This window comes from Theropithecus gelada, chromosome 3 (genome assembly GCF_003255815.1).
Source record: "Theropithecus gelada isolate Dixy chromosome 3, Tgel_1.0, whole genome shotgun sequence".
NCBI lineage: Eukaryota > Metazoa > Chordata > Mammalia > Primates > Cercopithecidae > Theropithecus > Theropithecus gelada.
The window spans coordinates 154,068,520-154,089,360 of record NC_037670.1 but is presented as its reverse complement, the minus strand read 5'-3'; the positions used below and the strand labels follow the sequence as shown (position 1 = coordinate 154,089,360).

General features: G+C 40.2%; 1 protein-coding gene across 3 annotated transcripts in view; it reads right to left on the bottom strand.

Annotated features, from left to right (window-relative positions):
- NRF1 (nuclear respiratory factor 1) overlaps window positions 1–20,841 on the bottom strand; it is a 119,489-nt gene that overhangs the window by 72,924 nt on the left and 25,724 nt on the right. For 2 of the 3 annotated variants that reach the window (XM_025381000.1, XM_025381001.1), the window contains 2 exons: window positions 17,875–17,989; window positions 12,009–12,135 (listed from right to left, as the gene is read on the bottom strand). In XM_025381000.1, the coding sequence (XP_025236785.1) occupies window positions 12,009–12,135; window positions 17,875–17,989 (242 nt within the window). The remainder of the gene's footprint in view (window positions 1–12,008; window positions 12,136–17,874; window positions 17,990–20,841) is intronic. The other variant, XM_025381002.1, reaches the window with a different exon arrangement.

Genomic DNA, 20,841 nt, shown 5'->3' with positions numbered 1-20,841 from the left:
AGTGATATGGTTTGGCTCTGTGTCCCCACCCAAATTTCATCTTGATTGTTATCCCTACATGTTGAGGGAGGGACCTGGTGGGAGGTGACTGGATCATGGGGGCAGTTTCTCCCATGTTGTTCTCGTGATAGTGAGTTCTCACAAGAGCTGATGGTTTAAAAGTGTTTGGCAGTTCCCCTGGCATTCCCTCCCTGCACCTGTCTCTCTGTCTCTCTCTCTCCTGCCACCATGTAAGACGTGCCTTGCTTCCCCTTCTGCCATGATTAAGTTTCCTGAAGCCTCCCTAGCCATGTGGAACTATAAGTCAATTAAACCTCTTTATTTATAAATTACCCAGTCACAGTTAGTTCTTTATAGCAGTGTGAAAATGGACTAATACACCTACCTTCTTAGGTAGATGTATTAGTAAAGGACTAATACACCTACCTTTGAAGGTCTTAGAACTTCAAAGTTGGCCGGGCGCGGTGGCTCAAGCCTGTAATCCCAGCACTTTGGGAGGCCGAGACGGGTGGATCACGAGGTCAGGAGATCGAGACCATCCTGGCTAACATGGTGAAACCCCGTCTCTACTAAAAAATACAAAAAACTAGCCGGGCGAGTTGGCGGGCGCCTGTAGTCCCAGCTACTTGGGAGGCTGAGGCAGGAGAATGGCGTAAACCCGGGAGGCAGTGAGCTGAGATCCGGCCACTGCACTCCAGCCTGGGTGACAGAGCGAGACTCCATCTCAAAAGAAAAAAAAAAAAAAAAAAAAGAACTTCAAAGTTTATAAGGTTAAATCCTTATATGAGGTATAAGCCAATAGGAAGAATGATCATTTTAGAAAAACAGGCTAGGGCCGGGCGCGGTGGCTCAAGCCTGTAATCCCAGCACTTTGGGAGGCCGAGGCGGGTGGATCACGAGGTCAGGAGATCGAGACCATCCTGGCTAACATGGTGAAACCCCGTCTCTACTAAAAAAAATACAAAAAACTAGCCGGGCGTGGTGGCGGGCGCCTGTAGTCCCAGCTACTCGGAGGCTGAGGCGGGAGAATGGCGTGAACCCGGGAGGCGGAGCTTGCAGTGAGCCGAGATCGCGCCACTGCACTCCAGCCTGGGCGACACGGCGAGACTCCGTCTCAAAAAAAAAAAAAAAAAAAAAAACAGGCTGTGTGCAGTGGCTCACACCTGTCATCCCAGCACACTGGGAGGTTGAGGCAGGCAGATTCCTTGAGCCCAGGAATCTGAGACCAGCCTAGGCAACATGGCGAGACCCCGTCTCCACTAAAAATACAAAAATTAGCCGGGCATGGTAGTGCATGTCTGTGGTCCCAGCTACTCAGGAGGCTGAGGTAGGAGAATGGCTTGAGCCCAGGAGGTGGAGGTTGCAGTGAGCCGAGATCGTGCCACTCCAGCCTGGGTGACAGAGCCAGACCTTGTCTCAAAAATAAATAACTAATAATTTTAAAATAAAAACAAACTTCATCTGGCTTTTAGAAACACCTGGCATTCAAAAATGGAAAATCATTAGGTTATTACTTCTTTATTAGCCAGTTTCAAGCAATTTCAGCCATTTTTATGAGTCAGTTTATCAGTGCTATATAATTCTTATAAAATATCTTGTTTTTGTTTGTTTGTTTGTTTTTTAGTGCTGGTAGAGCATCCCTAAGTAATTTGCAACAAAACAACTTCAGGTATAACCAAAGCACTTCTATCTAAGCTTGCTTACTAAAGTTAAGTAACTTTCTCAGAATTACTGACCTCGAGTTTTAATTCTATCTGATCTATCAATTCTGAGTTGCATTTTTCTTTCATATTTATCAGTCTTCTGAAATGGGGATACATCTTAAAATTGCTATGGACAAGGCAACAACAGGGCATAGCTGTCACTGCCTGCAGCCATGTGAACATGTTTGCTATCCCTGGCCTTTTTACTCAACAAATCATTTAGCACCATTTGAGAAGAGAATGTGAGTCTTGACCGTTGTCTATAACCTTCCCAATGACAATTTCTGGTAAGATCAAGAAGCACCGCCAGGCGCAGTGGCTCACGCCTGTAATCCCAACACTTTGGGAGGCTGAGGCGGGCAGATCACCTGAGGTTAGGAGTTCGAGACCAGCCTGACCAACATGGTGAAACCCTGTCTATACTAAAAATACAAAAATTAGCTGGGTGTGGTGGTGGTTGCCTGTAATCCCAGCTACTTGGGAGGCTGAGGTAGGAGAATTGCTTGAACCCAGGAGGGAGAGGCTGCAGTGAGCTGAGACTGTACCACTGCACTCCAGTCTGGGTGACAGGGCGAGACTCTGTCTCAAAAAAAAAAAAAAAAAAGCACTTGCATCAAACCTGTTGCTGCTTGGGGGGGAAATCAGAGACAATGAAAGAGCACTTTTAAAAGAAATACAGCATTGCCCGTTTTCACGATGCCACAGAAGACAATATTACATGAAAAAACACAGATAATAATGACTGAAACAAGAAGTAATTCAATATTTTCCTTTTTACATATACACAAAAATGATATATGATTAAAAGCTATGTCTAAGAAAGAGCTCTTTCAGTGAGTAGAAAATAAAAATTCTAAGTGATAACATTGTGTCAACATGCATCATTGTTTCTTCTTTCTTCATAGTACACAAATAACAGCACATCTTATAATCAATGGTGTCACAGATGAGATAAAATACAGGTTTGTGTTCCAACTTATGCCTTCTATTCCAAAAACCACAGCTTATGCCTTTGTCACTCCATACCAATATGTCAATTGGTTTCACAACTAAGGTAAACATCCACTTAAAATCAAAATCAGTTACCACTCTCTTCCCCCAATCTTGTATACCACTGCCATTTGAAATTTTGGAAACACTTATTATCATCAAACACCGTTTACTGAGCACTTACTTTGTGCCAAGCACTACATGTGTTGTCATCCTTACCATAATTCTACAAGGAAAACATTATTATACTCATTTTGCAAATAAGAAAACTGAGCCTTAATAAACTTAAGTAACTTTCCCCAAATCATATTAACTAGTAAGAAGTATAGCCAAAAATCAAACAAATTTTTATCTAGCTCCAAAGCTGGTATTTTTAGCCACATCACTATCATTTATCTTTTTTTTTCTCAAGAAACTGCTATAGTTCCCCACTTCTTATAAACAAAGTCCAAGTTTCTCTGGCCAGCATTTCAATCTTTCCAATTATTTGTTTTTTCAATACTCCTCTGCCAGAGCCACCAGATACAGTTGTGCCTGCCTAACCCTGGAGACTATGTGAATGACACCTCTTGAGCTCCTAGCATACAACCTCCATGGAGTCCTATACTGAGCAACTTTGTCCACTTTCTTCCTTCTTTAGCTGCCCAACCTCGTCACTCACCTTGACATCTAGCAAGTTCTTTTCTTTGAAACTTCTAGAGACCATTTTTTTTTTTTTTTTTAAAAAAGATGGAGTTCCTCTCTGTTACCCAGGCTGGAGTGCAGTGGCGTGATCTCGGCTCACTGCCACCTCCATCTCCTGGGATCAAGCAATTCTCCTGCCTCAGCCTCCTGAGTAGCTGGGATTACAGGTGCCTGCCACCATGCCCAGCTATTTTTTTATATTTTTAGTAGAGACGGCGTTTCAATGTGTTGGCCAGGCTTGTCTCAAACTCCTGACCTCAAGTGATCCGCCCACCTAGGCCTCCCAAAGTGCTGGGATTACAGACATGAGCCACCACATAAATCTGCTTCTTACTCAAATATTTTCCATTTTTCTAGGATCAGTTCAATTCCCACTTGCTCTGAAAAAACTTCCCAATTATTCTTGCCATAATTCTCTTCCTCCTTTAAATTCCTACTGACACAAATAAATACGTGTCATTTGTACTGTTATTTCTGGAATACACTATACACAACCAGTGCATGACATTGCTGAGCACAGGGACCAGGTCTTTTGCTTATTTTACACACACACACACACACACACACACACACACACACACACACACACACGAATGAGACAGGCTCGGCCGGGCGCGGTGGCTCAAGCCTGTAATCCCAGCACTTTGGGAGGCCGAGACGGGCGGATCACGAGGTCAGGAGATCGAGACCATCCTGGCTAACACAGTGAAACCCCGTCTCTACTAAAAATACAAAAACTTAGCCGGGCGAGGTGGCAGGCGCCTGTAGTCCCAGCTACTCGGGAGACTGAGGCAGGAGAATGGCGTGAACCCGGGAGGCGGAGCTTGCAGTGAGCTGAGATCCGGCCACTGCACTCCAGCCTGGGTGACAGAGCAAGACTCCGTCTCAAAAAAAAAAACAACAAAAACAAAAAACAAAAAACAACAAAAAACGAATGAGACAGGCTCTTACATGTTGTCCAGGCTGAAATATTATAAAATATTTTAAATATACAAATACAGGTAATACATTAACAAACATTTTATGATTGCCAGAGATGGAGGGTGTTTACGGTATTTGCAGGAGCCATTAGAGTTTTATTTTGTTTTGTTTTTTGAAACAGGGTCTTGATCTGTCACACAGGTTTGTTCACTGCAGCCTCAAATTCCTGAGCTCCAGTGATCCTCCCACCTCAGCCTCCCAAGTAGCTGGGATCACAGGTGTGCATCACCACACTTGGCTAATTTTCAAAACGTTTGCTATAAGGTTACTGGGTTGGGTTGCAAAAATAGTCCCAGACAAGATACCGTAATTTTTTTGTATTCCTGCAGCTTGACTGGATAAAGGAAGAGTCTTTGGGAAGGTCTCATAAATTTTTTTTTTTTTTTTTTAATTTTCTACAAGCTCCTATGAGACTAAAAACATATTGGCATCTGAGGTATGTAACAAAGAGCTGGCCTCAGACCTGCGACTGTGAGGCACATCTGCCTTCCAGCCAGGCCGCAGGCTGTGGCCCCTGAAGTTACGCTGATTTCATCCTATTTTCTCTTCAGCCCCAGTGTCTGCCTCCTTTCTTCTCCTGCCTCAGTTCAGGGCTCTCATGTCCCCTTAGTCCTTTGGGATTCCCAGTTTTGAACCCTGAAACCCCAATAGACTCAGATGGAATCTTTATCTCATACCTTGTATCCAATAGCATTAAATCGTTATATGTTGACTAAGTAAATACATGAGCAACGTGGCTTTCACTATACTACTTTCCATATATCTTCCACATTGCATGCAACTCCCACAGTTGTTCATCACCCTAAAGACTATGATTATATATCATTAATCATCAGGGAAATGAAAATCAAAATTTGATTAATGATAAATGACTATAATAAGACTAGGGTATAAGATTAGGGAATTATTTGTACCTTAAATGTTTAACAGAAGTCAACCAAAATAATTGGGGCCCAGGGTCTCTTGAAGGGATGTAGTTCTTTAACACTTTTCCAATTTTGTATATGTTTATTACTCTATTGAGGTTTTCAGTTAATGCTTATTCTACTGAGGTCTGGATGTGTTTTGGTTATTTTATTTTCTTACTAAGTTAATCCACTTGGCTGAGTTTTTAACTTGCAAGAACAGAATTAATAGCCTTTTCTTACAATTTTCGATCTCTTTTTGTCTGCAACTATAGATATCTTGTTTCTAAAGGTACATATTTTTCTTCTCCCTTTTCCTCATTAGCATGTAGCAGTTTTTCTGTTTTATTAGACTTTTTATAGAACCAATTCTTGAATTTAACAAGTCTACTTTTCTTGTTCCCTCATTCATTTCTTTCACATGTTTATTTGTTCTATTTTTTTCTTAGACTTATTTTATTATTCTCTTTCTACCTTCTTTAGCTAGATGAAGTTTCTTTCTTTTCCAACTTTCTCGTATACATTTTTCTTTTTAAATAAGATCATGAATATTCCTTTGAGTACCAGTTTAGATAATAACTTCTAAGTTTTTATTTTTGGTTATCATTTTTGTTTCTAAATAACCTGTAAATTAAGATTTTCTTTTAAAAATTTCCGGCCAGGCGTGGTGGCTCACGCCTGTAATCCCAGCACTTTGGGAGGCTGAGGCAGGAGGATCACCTGAGGTTAGGAGTTCGAGACCAGCCTGGCCAACATGGTGAAGCCCCCTCTCTAGTAAAAACACAAAAATTAGCCGGGCATCGTGGCAGGAGCCTGTAATACCAACTACTCGAGAGGCTGAGGCAGAGAATTGCTTGAACCTGGGAGGCAAAGGTTGCAGTGAGCCAAGATCGCACCACTGCACTCTAGCCCAGGCAACAGAGCAAGACTCTGTCTTAAGTAAAAAAAATAAAAAAAATAAAAAATTCCGGCCAGTTGTGGTGGCTCCTGCCTGTAATCCCAGCACTTTGGGAGGCCGAGGCAGGTGGATAATCTGAAGTCAGGAGTTTGAGACCAGCCTGGCCAACATGGTGAAACCTCGCCTCTACTAAAAATATAAAAATTAGCCAGGCGTGGTGGCACGCACCTGTAATCCCAGTTACTTGGAAGGCTGAAGCAGGGAGAATTACTTGAATCCGGGAGGCAGAGCTTGCAGTAAGCTGAGACTGCACCATTGCACTCTAGCCTGGGCAATAGAGCAAGACACACACACACCCCCCCACACACACATTCCAGGTGATTGAAATTTTTTCTTGTCTTTTGAAATTCTAAAATTCTGAATTTTCTGTAGTGTGATCAGAAAATATTCTTTGGGGCCGGGCCTGGTGACTCACACCTGTAATCCCAACACTTTGGGAGGCCAAGGTGGGCGAATTACTTGAGGTCAGGAGTTCAAGACCAGACCGGCCAACATGGCAAAACCCTGTCTCTACTAAAAACATAAAAATTAGCCAGCTACTCAGGAGGCTGAGGCAGAAGAACTGTTTGAACTAGTGAGGCAGAGGTTGCAGTGAGCTGAGACTGCACCACTGTACTCCAGCCTGGGCAACAGAGCAAGATCTTGTTTCAAAAAAAAAATTTGGGGCCTGGTAACAATAAATGGTCAATTCTTATAATTCATTTATGTAATTTTTCAAATATGGTATATTAGCCCCTTGTAAGGTGTCAACGCTTCTGTATCTATTGTATCACCTTTATTCTTTTGTTTTTTGAGCCATTGTCTCACTCTGTCACCCAGGCTGGAGCACAGTGGAATAATCATAGTTCACTGCATCCTTGAACTCCTAGGCTCAAGTAATCCTCCTGCCTCAGCATCCCAAACAGCTGGGACTAAAAGTGCACACCACCACACCTGGATCAATTTTTTTTTTTTTAATTTTTTTGTAGGGACAGGGTATCGCTATGTTGCCTAGACTGTCAACCTTATTAAATCTGTTATTCAGATCTCTATATTCTTGTTTATATTTTGCTTTGTTGATCTGACAAGGATAGTAAATTCTTTTACTACCATTGTGTGTGTGTGTGTGTGTGTGTGTGTGTGTTTTTCTTTTGGACAGGCTGTCATCCTGTCATCCAGGCTAGAGTGCAGTGGTGCAATCACAGCTCACTGCAGACTTGACCTCTGGGCTCAAGCAATCTTCCCATCTCAGCCTCCCAAGAAGCTGAGATTATAAGCATGTGGTACCACATCTGGCTAATTTTTAAATTTTTTGTAGAGATGAGGTCTCACTATGTTACCTGGGCTGGTCTCAAACTCCTGACCTCAACCAATCCTCCCACCTCAGCTCCCAAAGTGCTGGGATTATACATATGTGCCACCGTGCCCAGCCCCACTGTGGGTTTTAACTACCTTTTTTCCTTACATTTCTAACTTTTTGATCTACATGCTGTGGTATGTGTATGTCTGGTGGACTGACTGACTAACTGATTGACAGACAGGGTCTCACTCTGTCACCCAAGCTGGAGTGCAGTAGCATCATGGCTCACTGCAGCCTTGATCTCCTGGGCTCAAGTAATCCTTCTGCCTCAGCCTCCCAAGTAGCTGAGTGTGGGCCAGTATGCCCGGCTTTTTGTGTGTGTGTGTGTGTGTGTGTGTAGACGAGGTCCCACTATGTTGCCCAGGCTTGTCTTGAACTCCTGGCCTCAAGAAATCCTCCCACCTCAGCCTTCCAAGTGCTGGGATTACAGGCTTAAGCCACTGCACCTGACCCCATGTTTTGCTTTAAAGTTACTTGAAGAATATAAAGGTTCATGATAAATATGTACTTCTTATTTTAGCTGGGTGTGGTGGCACCTGCCTGTAGTCCCAGCTACTCAGGAGGCTGAGGCGGGAGGATCAATTGAACCCAAGAGGTGGAGATTGCAGTGAGCCGAGATTACACCACTACACTCTAACTTGGGCAACAGAGCAAGACCCTGTCTCTAAATAAATAAATTAATAAATAAATACTTCTTATCAATACTAAATGACCCCTGGTTGTCGTTAATACTTTTTTGCCTTGACAATTAGGCTTTGTCTGATATTAATGCTGTGATCCATGATTTATTTTTGTAGGCATTTTTCTGACAAACTTTTGCCTGTTATTTTACATTTAACATTTGTAACAGCTTTACTAATACACAGTTCACACACCATATGTATTTGTTTCCTATGGCTCCCACAAATCACCACAAACTAGGTGGCTTAAACCCACACAAATTTATTTTCTTGGTTTCACTTGGCAAAAGTCAAGGTGTTGGCAGGGCCGGGTCCTTCTGCAGGCTCTAAGGGTGCATCTCTAAGAGAGAATTGTTTCTTTGTCTTGTCTAGCTTCTGTCTAGCCTGTATCACTGGCTCTGGACCCCCTCCTTGCATCCAACCTCTTGCTTCCACCAACACATCTACTTCTATGCCAATCTCCCTTCGTTTCCCTCTTATAAAGATACTTGTGATTACATTTAGGGCCTACCTGGATAATCGAGAATAATCTCCCCATCTCAAGACCCTTAACTTAATTACAACTGCACTTTTGCTGTATAAGGTAACAGTCACAGGTTCCAGGGATGGGGACCTGTACATCTCTGGGGGGGTCATTATTCAGTTTGCCATACCATACAATTCACCCATTTAAAGGGTAAGACTTCATACTCGTAGGGTCCTAAAATTATCACCAAAATCTAATTTTGGAGCATTTCATTCCTCCTAAAAGAAACTCCATGCCCACTGGCTGTCACTCCCCATTCCTCCCTTCCCCTTCCCCAGTCTCTGGCAACCATTAATCCACTCTCTCTCTATAAATAAGATTTATCTATCCTGGACATTGCATATAAATGGAATCCTATAATATGTGATCTTTTGTGACTGAATTCTTTTGGTTACAACAATGTTTTAAAGGTTCATCCATGCTGTAGTATAATATCAGTACTTCTTCCCTTTTTCTTGCTGAATAATATTCCATTCTATGGATATACCACATTTTATTTATCCATTCATCAGCCGATGAACATTTTAGTTGTTTCCACTTTTTGGCAATTATAAATAATGCTGCTATAAACACTGTATACAAGTTTGTGTGTGAACATACACTTTCAGTTCTTTTGGGTATAACTCAGGAATAGAACTGCTAGGTCACATGGCAACACTACTTTTAACATTTTGAGAGACTGACAAACTGTTTTCCAAAGCAGCCGTATCATTTTGCCTTTTCTTTCTCCAAATCTTCACCAACACTTATTGTTGTCTTTTTGATTATAGTCATCCCTGTGGTTATGAAGTGGTATCTCACTGTGGTTTTTATTTTCTAATGATTAATAATCATAGTCATGAGGGAAATGAAAAATCAAAATGTGATTATTAATGATAAATGACTATAATGATTAATGATATTTATCATTAGTTCTCATGTGCTTTTTGACCATTTCTATATCTTCTTTGAAGAAGTATCTATTCAGATCTTTTGCCTATTTTTATTTTTATTATTTTTTGAGACAGAGTCTCACTCAGTTACCCATGCTGGAGTGCAGCGGCACGTGATCTCGGCTCACTGCAACCTCTGGCTCCGGGGTTCAAGAAATTTTCCTGCCTCAGCCTCCTGAGTAGATGGCATTACAGGTGCCCACCACCACATCTGGCTAATTTTTGTATTTTTAGTAGACATGGGGTTTCACCATATTGGCCGGGCTGGTCTTGAACTCCTGACTTCAAGTGATCTACTTGCCTTGGCCTCCCAAAGTGCTAGGATTACAGGCGTGAGCCACTGTGCGTGGCCCTTTTGCCTATTTTTAAATTGGGTTGTCTTTTTGTTTTTTTTTTGAGATGGAGTCTTGCTCTGTTGCCCAGGCTGGAATGCAGTGGCACAATCTTGGCTCTCTGCAACCTCCACCTCCCGGGTTCAAGAGATTCTTCTGCCTCAGCCTCCCGAGTGGCTGGGACTACAGGCAGGTGCCACCACGCCCGCCTTTTTTTGTATTTTTAGTAGAGATGGGGTTTCACCATATTGGCCAGGCTGATCTTAAACTTCTGACCTCATGATCTGCCCGCTTTTTATTGTTGAGTTGTAAGAATTCCTTGTATATTCTCAACACAAGTTTTTTTTATGAGACATATGACTTGCAAATATTTCTCCCATTCTGCATGTTGTCTTTTCACTTTCTTGATTCTATTACTTGCAGCTGCTTTTAACATTTGTAAGTGGCTATGAGTATGACATATACACTGAATAGAGACAGGTTTGATTTGGATTGTTGTTTCAACCTGAAAGAACATCTATGCCCTTAACAAGGCAGTTTAACCCATTTATATGTATGTTTTATAACAGAATTAACTGGCCTCACTTGTATTAGTGTTCTAGACTATGTGTTTTATTTAGTTTTTAAAAATTCCTTCCTTGTTTCTATCTTTTATACAAAGACTTGGTTTCATTTTTTTTCTTCAGTGCTCTGGAAGATATATTCTGCTTCTAATTTTACTGGTACTTGTAGTCCTTAACCTGTATTTATCAATGTCAGTCAAAGGTAAAATGCTTTTTATCTCAGTCTAGTGTATCCTGTTTAACAGAGTCTATATCTTCTTGTATTCTATGGAGGACTCCAACAGTTTTGCAAAACTTAAAATAATGTTTTTGCAGTGAGTAATTTTCTGAAGTATTTTTCTGAGTCTTCTAGATGAATCTTTTTCATAGACTGCATCATCTTTACTACTATCAGTAGTATTGTTTTAGATTTTTGGTACTAAAGAAGAGAAGACATGCCCAGATTTCGTGTTTGTCAACAGTGTGACAGTAAAGGCTATTTCTCAGATAACATTTTGAAGTAGGAGCCTTCTACTATATTCTTCTAAGGAAAAGTCCTAACACATCCTAACTGTAGGGCTTCAGGAATTTTTGGAAAAACTCAAAATAAAACTCAAAAATGTTAAGAAATACCCACAACATTTCAGGGATGGGAAGATGGTGTGAAAAAAAATACAACAAACAGAATTTCTATCAATTGATTACTAATTCTGAACTCAAAAAATGCCTTTATTCAATATGGGAGACATCTAATAAATGTCATTTTAAGCTAATGAATTTTATCCTAATAAAAACAAAATGCAATTTAAATCTTGACAGATCATTACTCCACTGATTCAAAGTTAATTTGGCCCAAGAAGGAATAGTTCCTATTGTATAAGTATGCAGGGGCAAAAGACTATTTTTATAAAATTAGCTCTGGATAGTTATACAATCAAAATGTTCAAATATAGTTCTATATTTGCAGCAGGGTATTAAATCAATTATTTGATAAATGTAAGAGATTTCAAATATGTAACTCAAATAACTGATCAATAAAATGCCCCCCAGGTTTCCCTTAGGAAATTGACACCTTGGAATTATCTACTATTTTGTTTCTGATATAAATCAGTAATTTTCTTACAAAATCCTGCATTGTTTCCTAACAAACAAAACCCCTTGTTTTCCCCTCCCGTCCCCACTTCCCCCGGCTACCCATTGCATCTGGGCAGGTAAAATACCTTGACACAGGTAAAATACCTTGACACAGGAAGTAAAAACAGTAATGATCATTTTGTTTTGATATGCATAAAGCAATCTGAAAACTAGTCCCCTCTCCCATGCCTGGATTAGGGGGTAACAGAAATGCCAACTGTTATTCTTGACAGAGGATCAGAACAATGGAAGCAGCTGACAGAAAGCAAAGGGCAAGCGAGAACAGCTTGGTTGTGACTTACCACATTCTCCAAAGGTGCTGCACCAAACACTTTAAAGACAGGGTTAGGTTTGGAGGGTGAGATACAGAGGACAATAGCTTGCTGTCCCACGCGAGTAGTATATTCATCTAATGTGGCTCGAAGTTTCCTGAATCAGAAAAGGAAACAAGAATAAAAACAGTTTTAAAAAGATGGAAATTATAGTGACATAGACACAAATGACTTAAGACAGTTTACTCTGATCAGATATGCTTTCTTTTACGTAAAATGTGAAAAGGGGATCAGCAGAAACATGTACATACCTTTTTCTTAAAGACTACTGATAGAAGGCTCAATTGAAGGTTTTGCCTTGGGACACCACGACACAATTTTGAACATGGTATCATTCTTCTTGATCTGAGTAACACCACTTACTGCTACTTAAAATTATAAAGATTACAACTGTCCAGGCACGGTGGCTCATTTCTGTTGTAATCCCAGCACTCTGGGAGGCCGAGGCGGGCGGATCACTTGAGGCCAGGAGTTCGAGACCAGCCTGGCCAACATGGTGTAAAGCCCGTCCCTACTAAAAATACAAAAACATTAGCCAGGCTTGGTGGCACATGCCTGTAATCCTAATTTCTTGGGAGTCTGAGGCATGAGAATTGCTTGAATCCAAGAGGTGGAGGTTGCAGTGAACCAAGATGGTGCCACTGCACTCCAGCCTGGGCAACAGAGCGAGACTTTGCCTCAAAAAAAAAAATTACAACCAAGATGTGCTCTTACAAAATCTATTATATCATCTCCACGCTTAATAAAAGGGGCTCAAATGATTTGCTTTTACTACCTTTTGATATTGTTTATATCTCATTGAGATAATTTTATCCAAAAGTACTACAAGCATACCTAGTTTTATTGTGCTTTGTTACTTTGTGTTTCACAGACACTGTGGGATCTTTCTTTAAAACAAAGGTTTGTGGCAACCCTATGTCAAGCAAGTTCATCAGCGCCATTTTCCTAAAAGCATGTGCTCACTGCATGTCTGTGTCACATTTTGGTAACCCTAGTAACATTTCAAACTCTTCCATTATGATTATAATCTGTTATAGTGATCTGTGATCAGTGATCTTTGATGTTACTATTTTAATTGGTTTGGGACACCACAAACAGTGCCCAACAAAAGACAGCAAACTTTACCGATAAATGTTGTGTGTGTTCTGAATGCCCCACTGATCAACTGTTTCCTGCCTCTCTCCCTCTCCTCAGGCCTTCCTGTTCCCTGAGACACAGTATTGAAATTATGCCAACTGATAACCCTATAATGGCCTCTAAGTGTTCAAGTTTCAGGAAGAGTCGCACATCTCTCACTTTTAATCAAAAGCTAGACAAGACTAAGCTTAGTGAGGAAGGCATGTCGAAAGCCAAGACAGGCTGACAGCAACACCGCTTATGCCAAACAGTTGGCCGTGTTGTTAATGCAAAGGAAAGTCCTTGAGAGAAATTACAAGTGCTACTCCAATGAACATACAAATGATAAGAAAGCAAAACAGTTTTATTGTTGATATGGAGAAAGTTTTAGTGGTCTGGATAAAAGATCATACCAGCCACAACAATCCCATAGGCCAAAGTCTAATGCAGAGCAAAGCCCTGACTGTTTCAGAGGTTGGTTCATGAGGTTCAAGGAAAGAAGCCATCTCTAATACATAAAAGTACAAAGTGAAGCTGCAAGTGCTGATGTAGAAGCTGGAGCAAGTTATCCAGATGATTTAGCCAAGTGGTTACACTAAACAACAGATTTTCAATGTAGACAAAACAGCCTTCTATTGGAAGAAGATACCATCTAGGACTTTCCTAGCTAGAGAGAAGTCGATGCCAGGTTTCAAAGCTTCAAAGGACAGGCTGACTCTCTTGTTACGGCCTAATGCAGCTAGTGACTTTAGGGTCCTTTAAAAATCATGCTAAATCTATTCTGTCTGTCCTCTGTAAACAGAATAATAAACCCTGGATGGCAGTACATCTGTTTACAGCATGGTTTATGGACTATTTAAGCCCACTGTTGAGACCCACTGCTCAGAAAAAAAAAATTCCTTTCAAACTATTGTTGCACATTGACAATGCACCTAGCCACCCAAGTGCTCTAACGGAGATGTACAAAGAGATTAATGCTGTTTTCATGCCTGCTAAGACAACATCCATTCTGCAGCCCATGGATCAAGGAGTCATTTCAACATTCAGGTCTTATTAAGTAAGAAATACATTGTGAAAGGATACAGCTGCTATAATGATTCCTCTGATGGATCTGGGTAAAATAAATTGAAAAGTTTCTAGAATGGATTCACCATTCAAGATGCCATTAAGAGTACTTGTAATTCATCTACAAGTACATGGGAGGAGGTCAAATCATCAACATTAACGGAAGTTTGGAAGAACTTGATTCCAAGCCTCATGCATGACTTTAAGGAGTTCAACACTTCAGTGGAGGAAGTAACTGCAGATGCAGTAGAAACAGTAAAAGAACCAGAATTAAAAGTGGACCCTGAAAATGGGACTGAATTGCTACAATATCATGATAAAATTTGAAGGGATGAGAGGTGCTTCTTATTGATGAGCAAAGAAAGCAGTTTCCTGAGATGAAATCTACTCCTGATGAAGATGCTATGAATACTGTTGAAATGACAATAAAAGATTTAGAATATGACACAAACTGAATTGATGAAGCAGCAGCAGAGTTTGAGGGGATTAATTTTCCAATTTTGAAAGTTTTACTGTGGGTAAAATGCTATCAAACAGCATCACATGTTACAGAGAAATCATTCATGAAAGAAAGAGTCAATCCATACAGCAAAATTTATTGTCTTATTTTTAAGAAATTGCCACAGCCACCCCAACCGTCAGCAACAATTACCCTGATCAGTCAGCAGTCATCAACTCCGAGGTAAGACCCTCAACCAGCAATACGACGATGACTCACTGCAGGCTCAGATGAGCATTAGCATCTTTTTAGCGATTAAGTGTTTTAGTGGTCAGGCCCAGTGGCTCACGCCTGTAATTCCAGCACTTTGGGAGGTTGAGGCGGGAGGATTGCTTGAGCCCAGAGGTTTAAGCCCAGTCTGGGTAACATAGTGAGACCCTGTCTTCACAAAAAGAAGAAAAAATTTGCCAGGTATGGTGACATGCACCTATTGTCCCAGCTACTTGGGAGGCTAAGTGAGAGGATCACTTGAGCCCAGGAGATGGAGGCTGCAGTGAGCCATGATCGCACCACTGCACTCTAGCCTGGACAAGAGAGCTAGAATTTGTTCTCCAAAAAAAAAAAAAGCATTTTAAAATTATGGTATGTACATTGCTTTTTTTAGACATAATACCACTGCAACACTTAACAGAGTATAGTGTTAACATAACTTTTTTATGCATTGAGAAACCAAAAAATTTCTGTGACTTATTGTGCTACTTGCTTTATTGTAGTGGTCTGGAACCAAACCTGCAATATCTCCAAGGTATACCTATGCTTTTAAAACGTTGTAGCTTCAGATTTTCATTGTGATATAAACAATTATTCTCAGTCCTACAGTATTTCACAAGTGAGGATGAAATGAAAACAGTTTTTTTTTAAGATGGAGTCTCACTCTGTCACCTAGGCTAGAGTGCAGTGGTGCAATCTTGGCTCACTGCAGCCTCCGCCTCCTGGGTTAAAGCTATTCTCCCGCCTCAGCCTCCCGACTAGCTGGGATTGTAGGCGCCTGTCACCATGCCTGGCTAATATTTTGTATTTTTAGTAGAGATGGGGTTTCACCATGTTGGCCGAGCTGGTCTTGAACTCCCGACCTCAGGTGATCTTCCCACCTCGGCCTCCCAAAGTGCTGGGATTATAGGCGTGAGCCACCGTGCCCAGCCGAAAACGGCTTAAAAAAATTATTTTACTTTAAGTTCCGGGATACATGTAGAGAATGTGCAGGTTTGTTACAAAGGTATACATATGCCATGGTGGTCTGCTGTACCCATCAACCCAAAAACAGCTTTTTAAAACATAGTAACAATGGATGAAACAGAAACACAGCCTCTTCCCTCTGAAATCATGGGAGATGATTTCAAAGTTCTACATTTCAGAATTCTGAAATGTGTGAGCAAAGGACCACTTATCAAACAAGAAATCTGATGGAATGCCTTGAAACAATGGTTTATATTCACTGTCTCTAATTCCCCTCTCTCCATTCTCCCTTAAAGCTATTCCAATCTTTTCACCCTTACCGCTCCTTTGAATACACTCTTGTCAAGTTCAATCGTGAACTCCATGTTACTAAATCTAATGGTCAGTTGGCATCTTTTTCAACCTGTCAGAAGCATTTGATAGCTGATCACATGCTCTCCTTCCTGACACACTTTTTGTACCTGGTTTCCAGGATACCACTCTCTTGGTTTGTTTCCTGACTCACTGGTTGCTTCTTAGACTCTTTTGCTGGCTCCTTTCATCTCTCTAACCTCCGAAAGGTGGAGCGCTTCAGGCCTCAGTCCGTACTCCCTCCCTAAGTGACCTCATCCAGTCTCCTAGTTCTAAATACTACTTATATGCTTATATCATCTTCAACTAAGGCCTCTCATTTGAATTCCAGACTCATATATCCAACTGCTTATTTTGTATCTCCACTTAATGGTTAGAGGCATCACAAACTTACCAGGTCCAAAACCAAATTCCTGATTCTGTCTCACCCTCACTGTCATGCTTGCTCCCTCTCCAGTAAATGCCATCGCAATCCTTCTAGTAATCGGACCAAAAATCACCCTGCACTCCTTTTTCTCTCGCACACTCCACGTCAACAAATCATGGTGAGTTGACTTTTGAAATACATCTAGAACCTGATCACTTCTTACTACCCATGCTGCTGCCATGTTGATTTTAAGACACTATCATTTCTGGCCTAGATTACTATAATCACCACCTAATTGGTCTCCCTGATTCCATTCTTGTATCCTCAGATTCTATTCTCAACACCGTAGCCTGAGTGATTCTTTAAAAATGTAAGTAAGATGATACCATTGCTCTGGTCAAAAACCTACACTGACATCTCATCTCACTCAGAGTAAGAGTCAAGCCCCTGATATTGGACTATAAGATCTCCTAGGCCAGGTGCAGTGACCCACACCTGTAATCCCAGCATTTTGGGGATGAGGCACAAGGATTGCTTGAGGCCAGGAGTCCCAGACCAGCCTAGACAACATAGCAGGACCGCATCTATCAAAAAAAAAAAAAGATCTCCTGGAGTGGCTCTTCTCTACTACTCCGAACATATTCTCATATCTCCCTGGCTGTTCCTCAAAAACAACTACCACGTTCACACTTCGGGGTCTTTGTTCTTGATACTCCCCCTGCCTGAGATGTTCTTCCCCTCAGTATCAACGTGTGTGCTCTTTCAGCGTCTTCAAGTCTCTGTTCAAAGGCTGCCTTATCAAAAAGCATTTCCCAGACCATCCTTATAAAAGAGAAAAATGACTATATCCCCCTACCTCCTGACTTTTCTATTTTCCTTACTCCACTGTATTTTTTTTCCCATTGCACTTATCATCACCTGACATATTGCATATCGTTTTTTTTCTTTCCCCCTTCTAGCAGGATACAAGCTCTTTAAAGCAACTTGTTTTGTTCACTCTTCTATGCCCAATGTCTACAACAATGGCTTGCACATAGCAGGCATACAACTTTTCTGAATGGATTAATGTGATATTACATATCTGTTAAATCATATTTCTTTGTTTTCATGTATTTAATTTTGTAAGAATACTTTTAAGTCTACATCTGTCATCAAGGAATCAAACCACGCATCCTTGACAAACCTAACCATATATGTTCTAAGTCTGTCATTCACAGGAAGTATTTGAGGAATAGTAATAATATGGATAAGGGAGCCCTCACCGAAGCAAACGTGTTTGTTGCCTCTTCCGGATAGATGGATTAGACTCAAATACATGAGGCCGTTTCCGTTTCTTTCCTGTTGCCACAGCAGCAGCAGCGGCCATTCCCACAGGACCTGAAATAATAACGTATGTGCTGAGATTAGGCAGCTGCCTGTAAACTGTTCAAGACAGAAACAATTAAAGGTACAAAAAAGGTAGCACTGCGTTCCCAATATGTTGTCAGTAAATATAGAATGGTCCTGATATTATCAATATACTTCACTATTGTTTAACATGATTCATATTGTGATTTACCAATAAAACATATAATGAATCTTGTAAAAAAGCAAATGATTTACACCTCCCCACCACACACCAGTTTGAATTTTGTATAATGTTGTTTTTGTTTGGCTTTGTTTTGCCAGCATGCCCATACTGTTAAGGCAATATTCTTAGAGGTGCTAGGAAAAATTGCAGCACTAAGAGGAAAAGCTTGCCAAAATTGAAAAAATTTACAGATTTTACTTCTATCCCTGTGTCCCTGTTTCCATTACTCCAAGACACTGCCAAGTTAAGGAAGTTGGAGATAATCACTCACATTTGGAACTCCAACAACACCGAAAGGAGTATCTGAATGAATACCATCGTAATTGAAAAAATTTTCTTGTATATCTGGGAATTGTGCCAAAAATGGAGATGTTCAACACAAGGTCAAGTTGATGAAGGCATTCTGGCAGAAAAGAGATAACTTTCCCACTCTGAGAAAATGTTAATAAAAGTTAGTCTGGCTTGCCCTGAAACTAATGTATAATGTCTTGTTTTGTCTTTTCAAGGGTAGATGGAGGGTAGACTCTAAGGAACTGTTGAAGTCTCTGATTCCTGGGACCTCAACATATCAAAGACAATCTTTTTTAAAAGGCATGTTACCTTTATCTTTATTTGTGAATCTTGTAAAAGGCTTAAATAAAAATTAAATTTAATTGCTCATCTGTATATTGGCATATATATTCTAAGTGGCTCAAATAAAATAAGCCTCCCTGTAAACCTAAATGAACTTTTCTACATGTTGTTAGTAATATAATCAGCCTGACTTAAATAAACCCCTCTAAAGAACCTCAAAGCAAATAAAAAATAAATGACTGCTTTTTACCTTTCTTTCCATCATAAATAGCTGTTATGGAAAAAATTTTATTGCTGTGTTTCCCAACATTTTATTTATTTTTCAAAATTGTGGTAAGAACACTCAACATATTATCTACTCTCTTAAAATGTAAAGTGTACAATACATCATTGCTAACTATAAGCCCAATGTTATATGGCTATCTAGAACTTATTCCCCTTGCATCACTGAAGAGCAACTCCCCATCTGTCCCTCACCCCAGAGCCTGGCAACCACCATTCTCCTCTGTTTCTATGACTATTTTAGTTACCTTCTATAAGTACAATCATGCAGTGTGTGTCTTTCTATGACCGGTTTGTTTCACTTATCACAATGTCCCCAAGGTTGAACCACGTTGTCACATATGACAGCATTCTCTTGTGTTTTTAAGGGTGAATAATGTTCCATTGTACATGCAGATCACAATTGCTTTAGCCATTCATCCACCAATGGGCATTTAGGCTATTTTCACATCTTGCTATTGTAAATAACACAACAATGAACAAGGAAGTGCAGATATCTCTTTGGGGTTCTGATTTTAATTCTCTTGGATAAATACCCAGAAGTGAGACGCTAGGATCATATATGGCAATTCTAGTTTTAATTTTTTGGAGGAATCTCCATGCTGTTTTCCATAGTGGCTGGACCACTGTACATTCCCAACAGTATATAAGGGTTCCAGTTGCTCTATGACCTCACTGCCACCAGTTATCTTTTATATTTTTGATGACAGTTGAGCATCTAACCTGTTGGTGATTTTATGTCTTCTTTACAGAGATGTCTATTCGAGTCCCTTGCCCATTTTTTATATTGAGTTATTTGGTTTCTTGCAGCTGAGTTGTAGGAGTCCAATATTTTATTACAAAAACTTCCAAACATATGTGCAAAGTTGAATTTTAACATCTTATTATACATATCTATCCATCTTTCTATCCATTCATCAACTCACATTGAGGTTTTTTAAATGTGTTTCAAAGCAAACTGTGAATATCAGTATGATCCCCCTAAATACTTCAGCAGGTACAGCACCAGCTAGAGTTCAATATTTTACAATTTTTTTCTTTTGAGGTAAAATTTGCATATAATGAAGTGTACAAATCCAAGTATACATTCAATAAATTTTAAAAACGTATATACTCATGAAACTCAAGATCTGGCCAGGCACAGTGGCTCATGCCTGTAATCCCAGCACTTTGGGAGGCTGAGGCGGGAGGATCACCTGAGGTCAGGAGTTTGAGACCAGCTTGACCAAGATGGTAAAACTCCATCTCCACTAAAAATACAAAATTAGCTGAGCATGGTGGCACATGCCTGTAGTCCCAGCTACTTGGGAGGCTGGGGCAGGAAAATCGCTTGAATCTGGGAGGCAGAGGTTGCAGTGAGCCAAGATCACACCACTGCACTCCAGCCTGGGTGACAGAGCAAGACTCCGTATCAAAAAAAGAAAGAGGAGTAAGGGAGGGCAAGAGAGGGGCAGAGTGAGACCCTATCTCTAATAAATAAATAAATACCTTTAAAAATGAAAATTTGAAAAAATTATAATTTCTACAATAAACTAGTATATTTTATAAAGTCAGAGTTAAGAAGAATTCCTTAAACAAAATCCCAAAAGGATAAACCATAAGGTAAAAGATTAATAAATTTCACAATAATATAAATAAGAACCTTCATGAACAAAAAAATAAAATAAATGGGGTGGGCAACAAACTGGGAGAAAATAATTACGTATTATTTTTATGTATGCATAAAAATGCATACTGCAACCTCTGCCTCCCAGATTACATAATATGTAATATTAAATGTAATATTAAAATAATTACATATTAC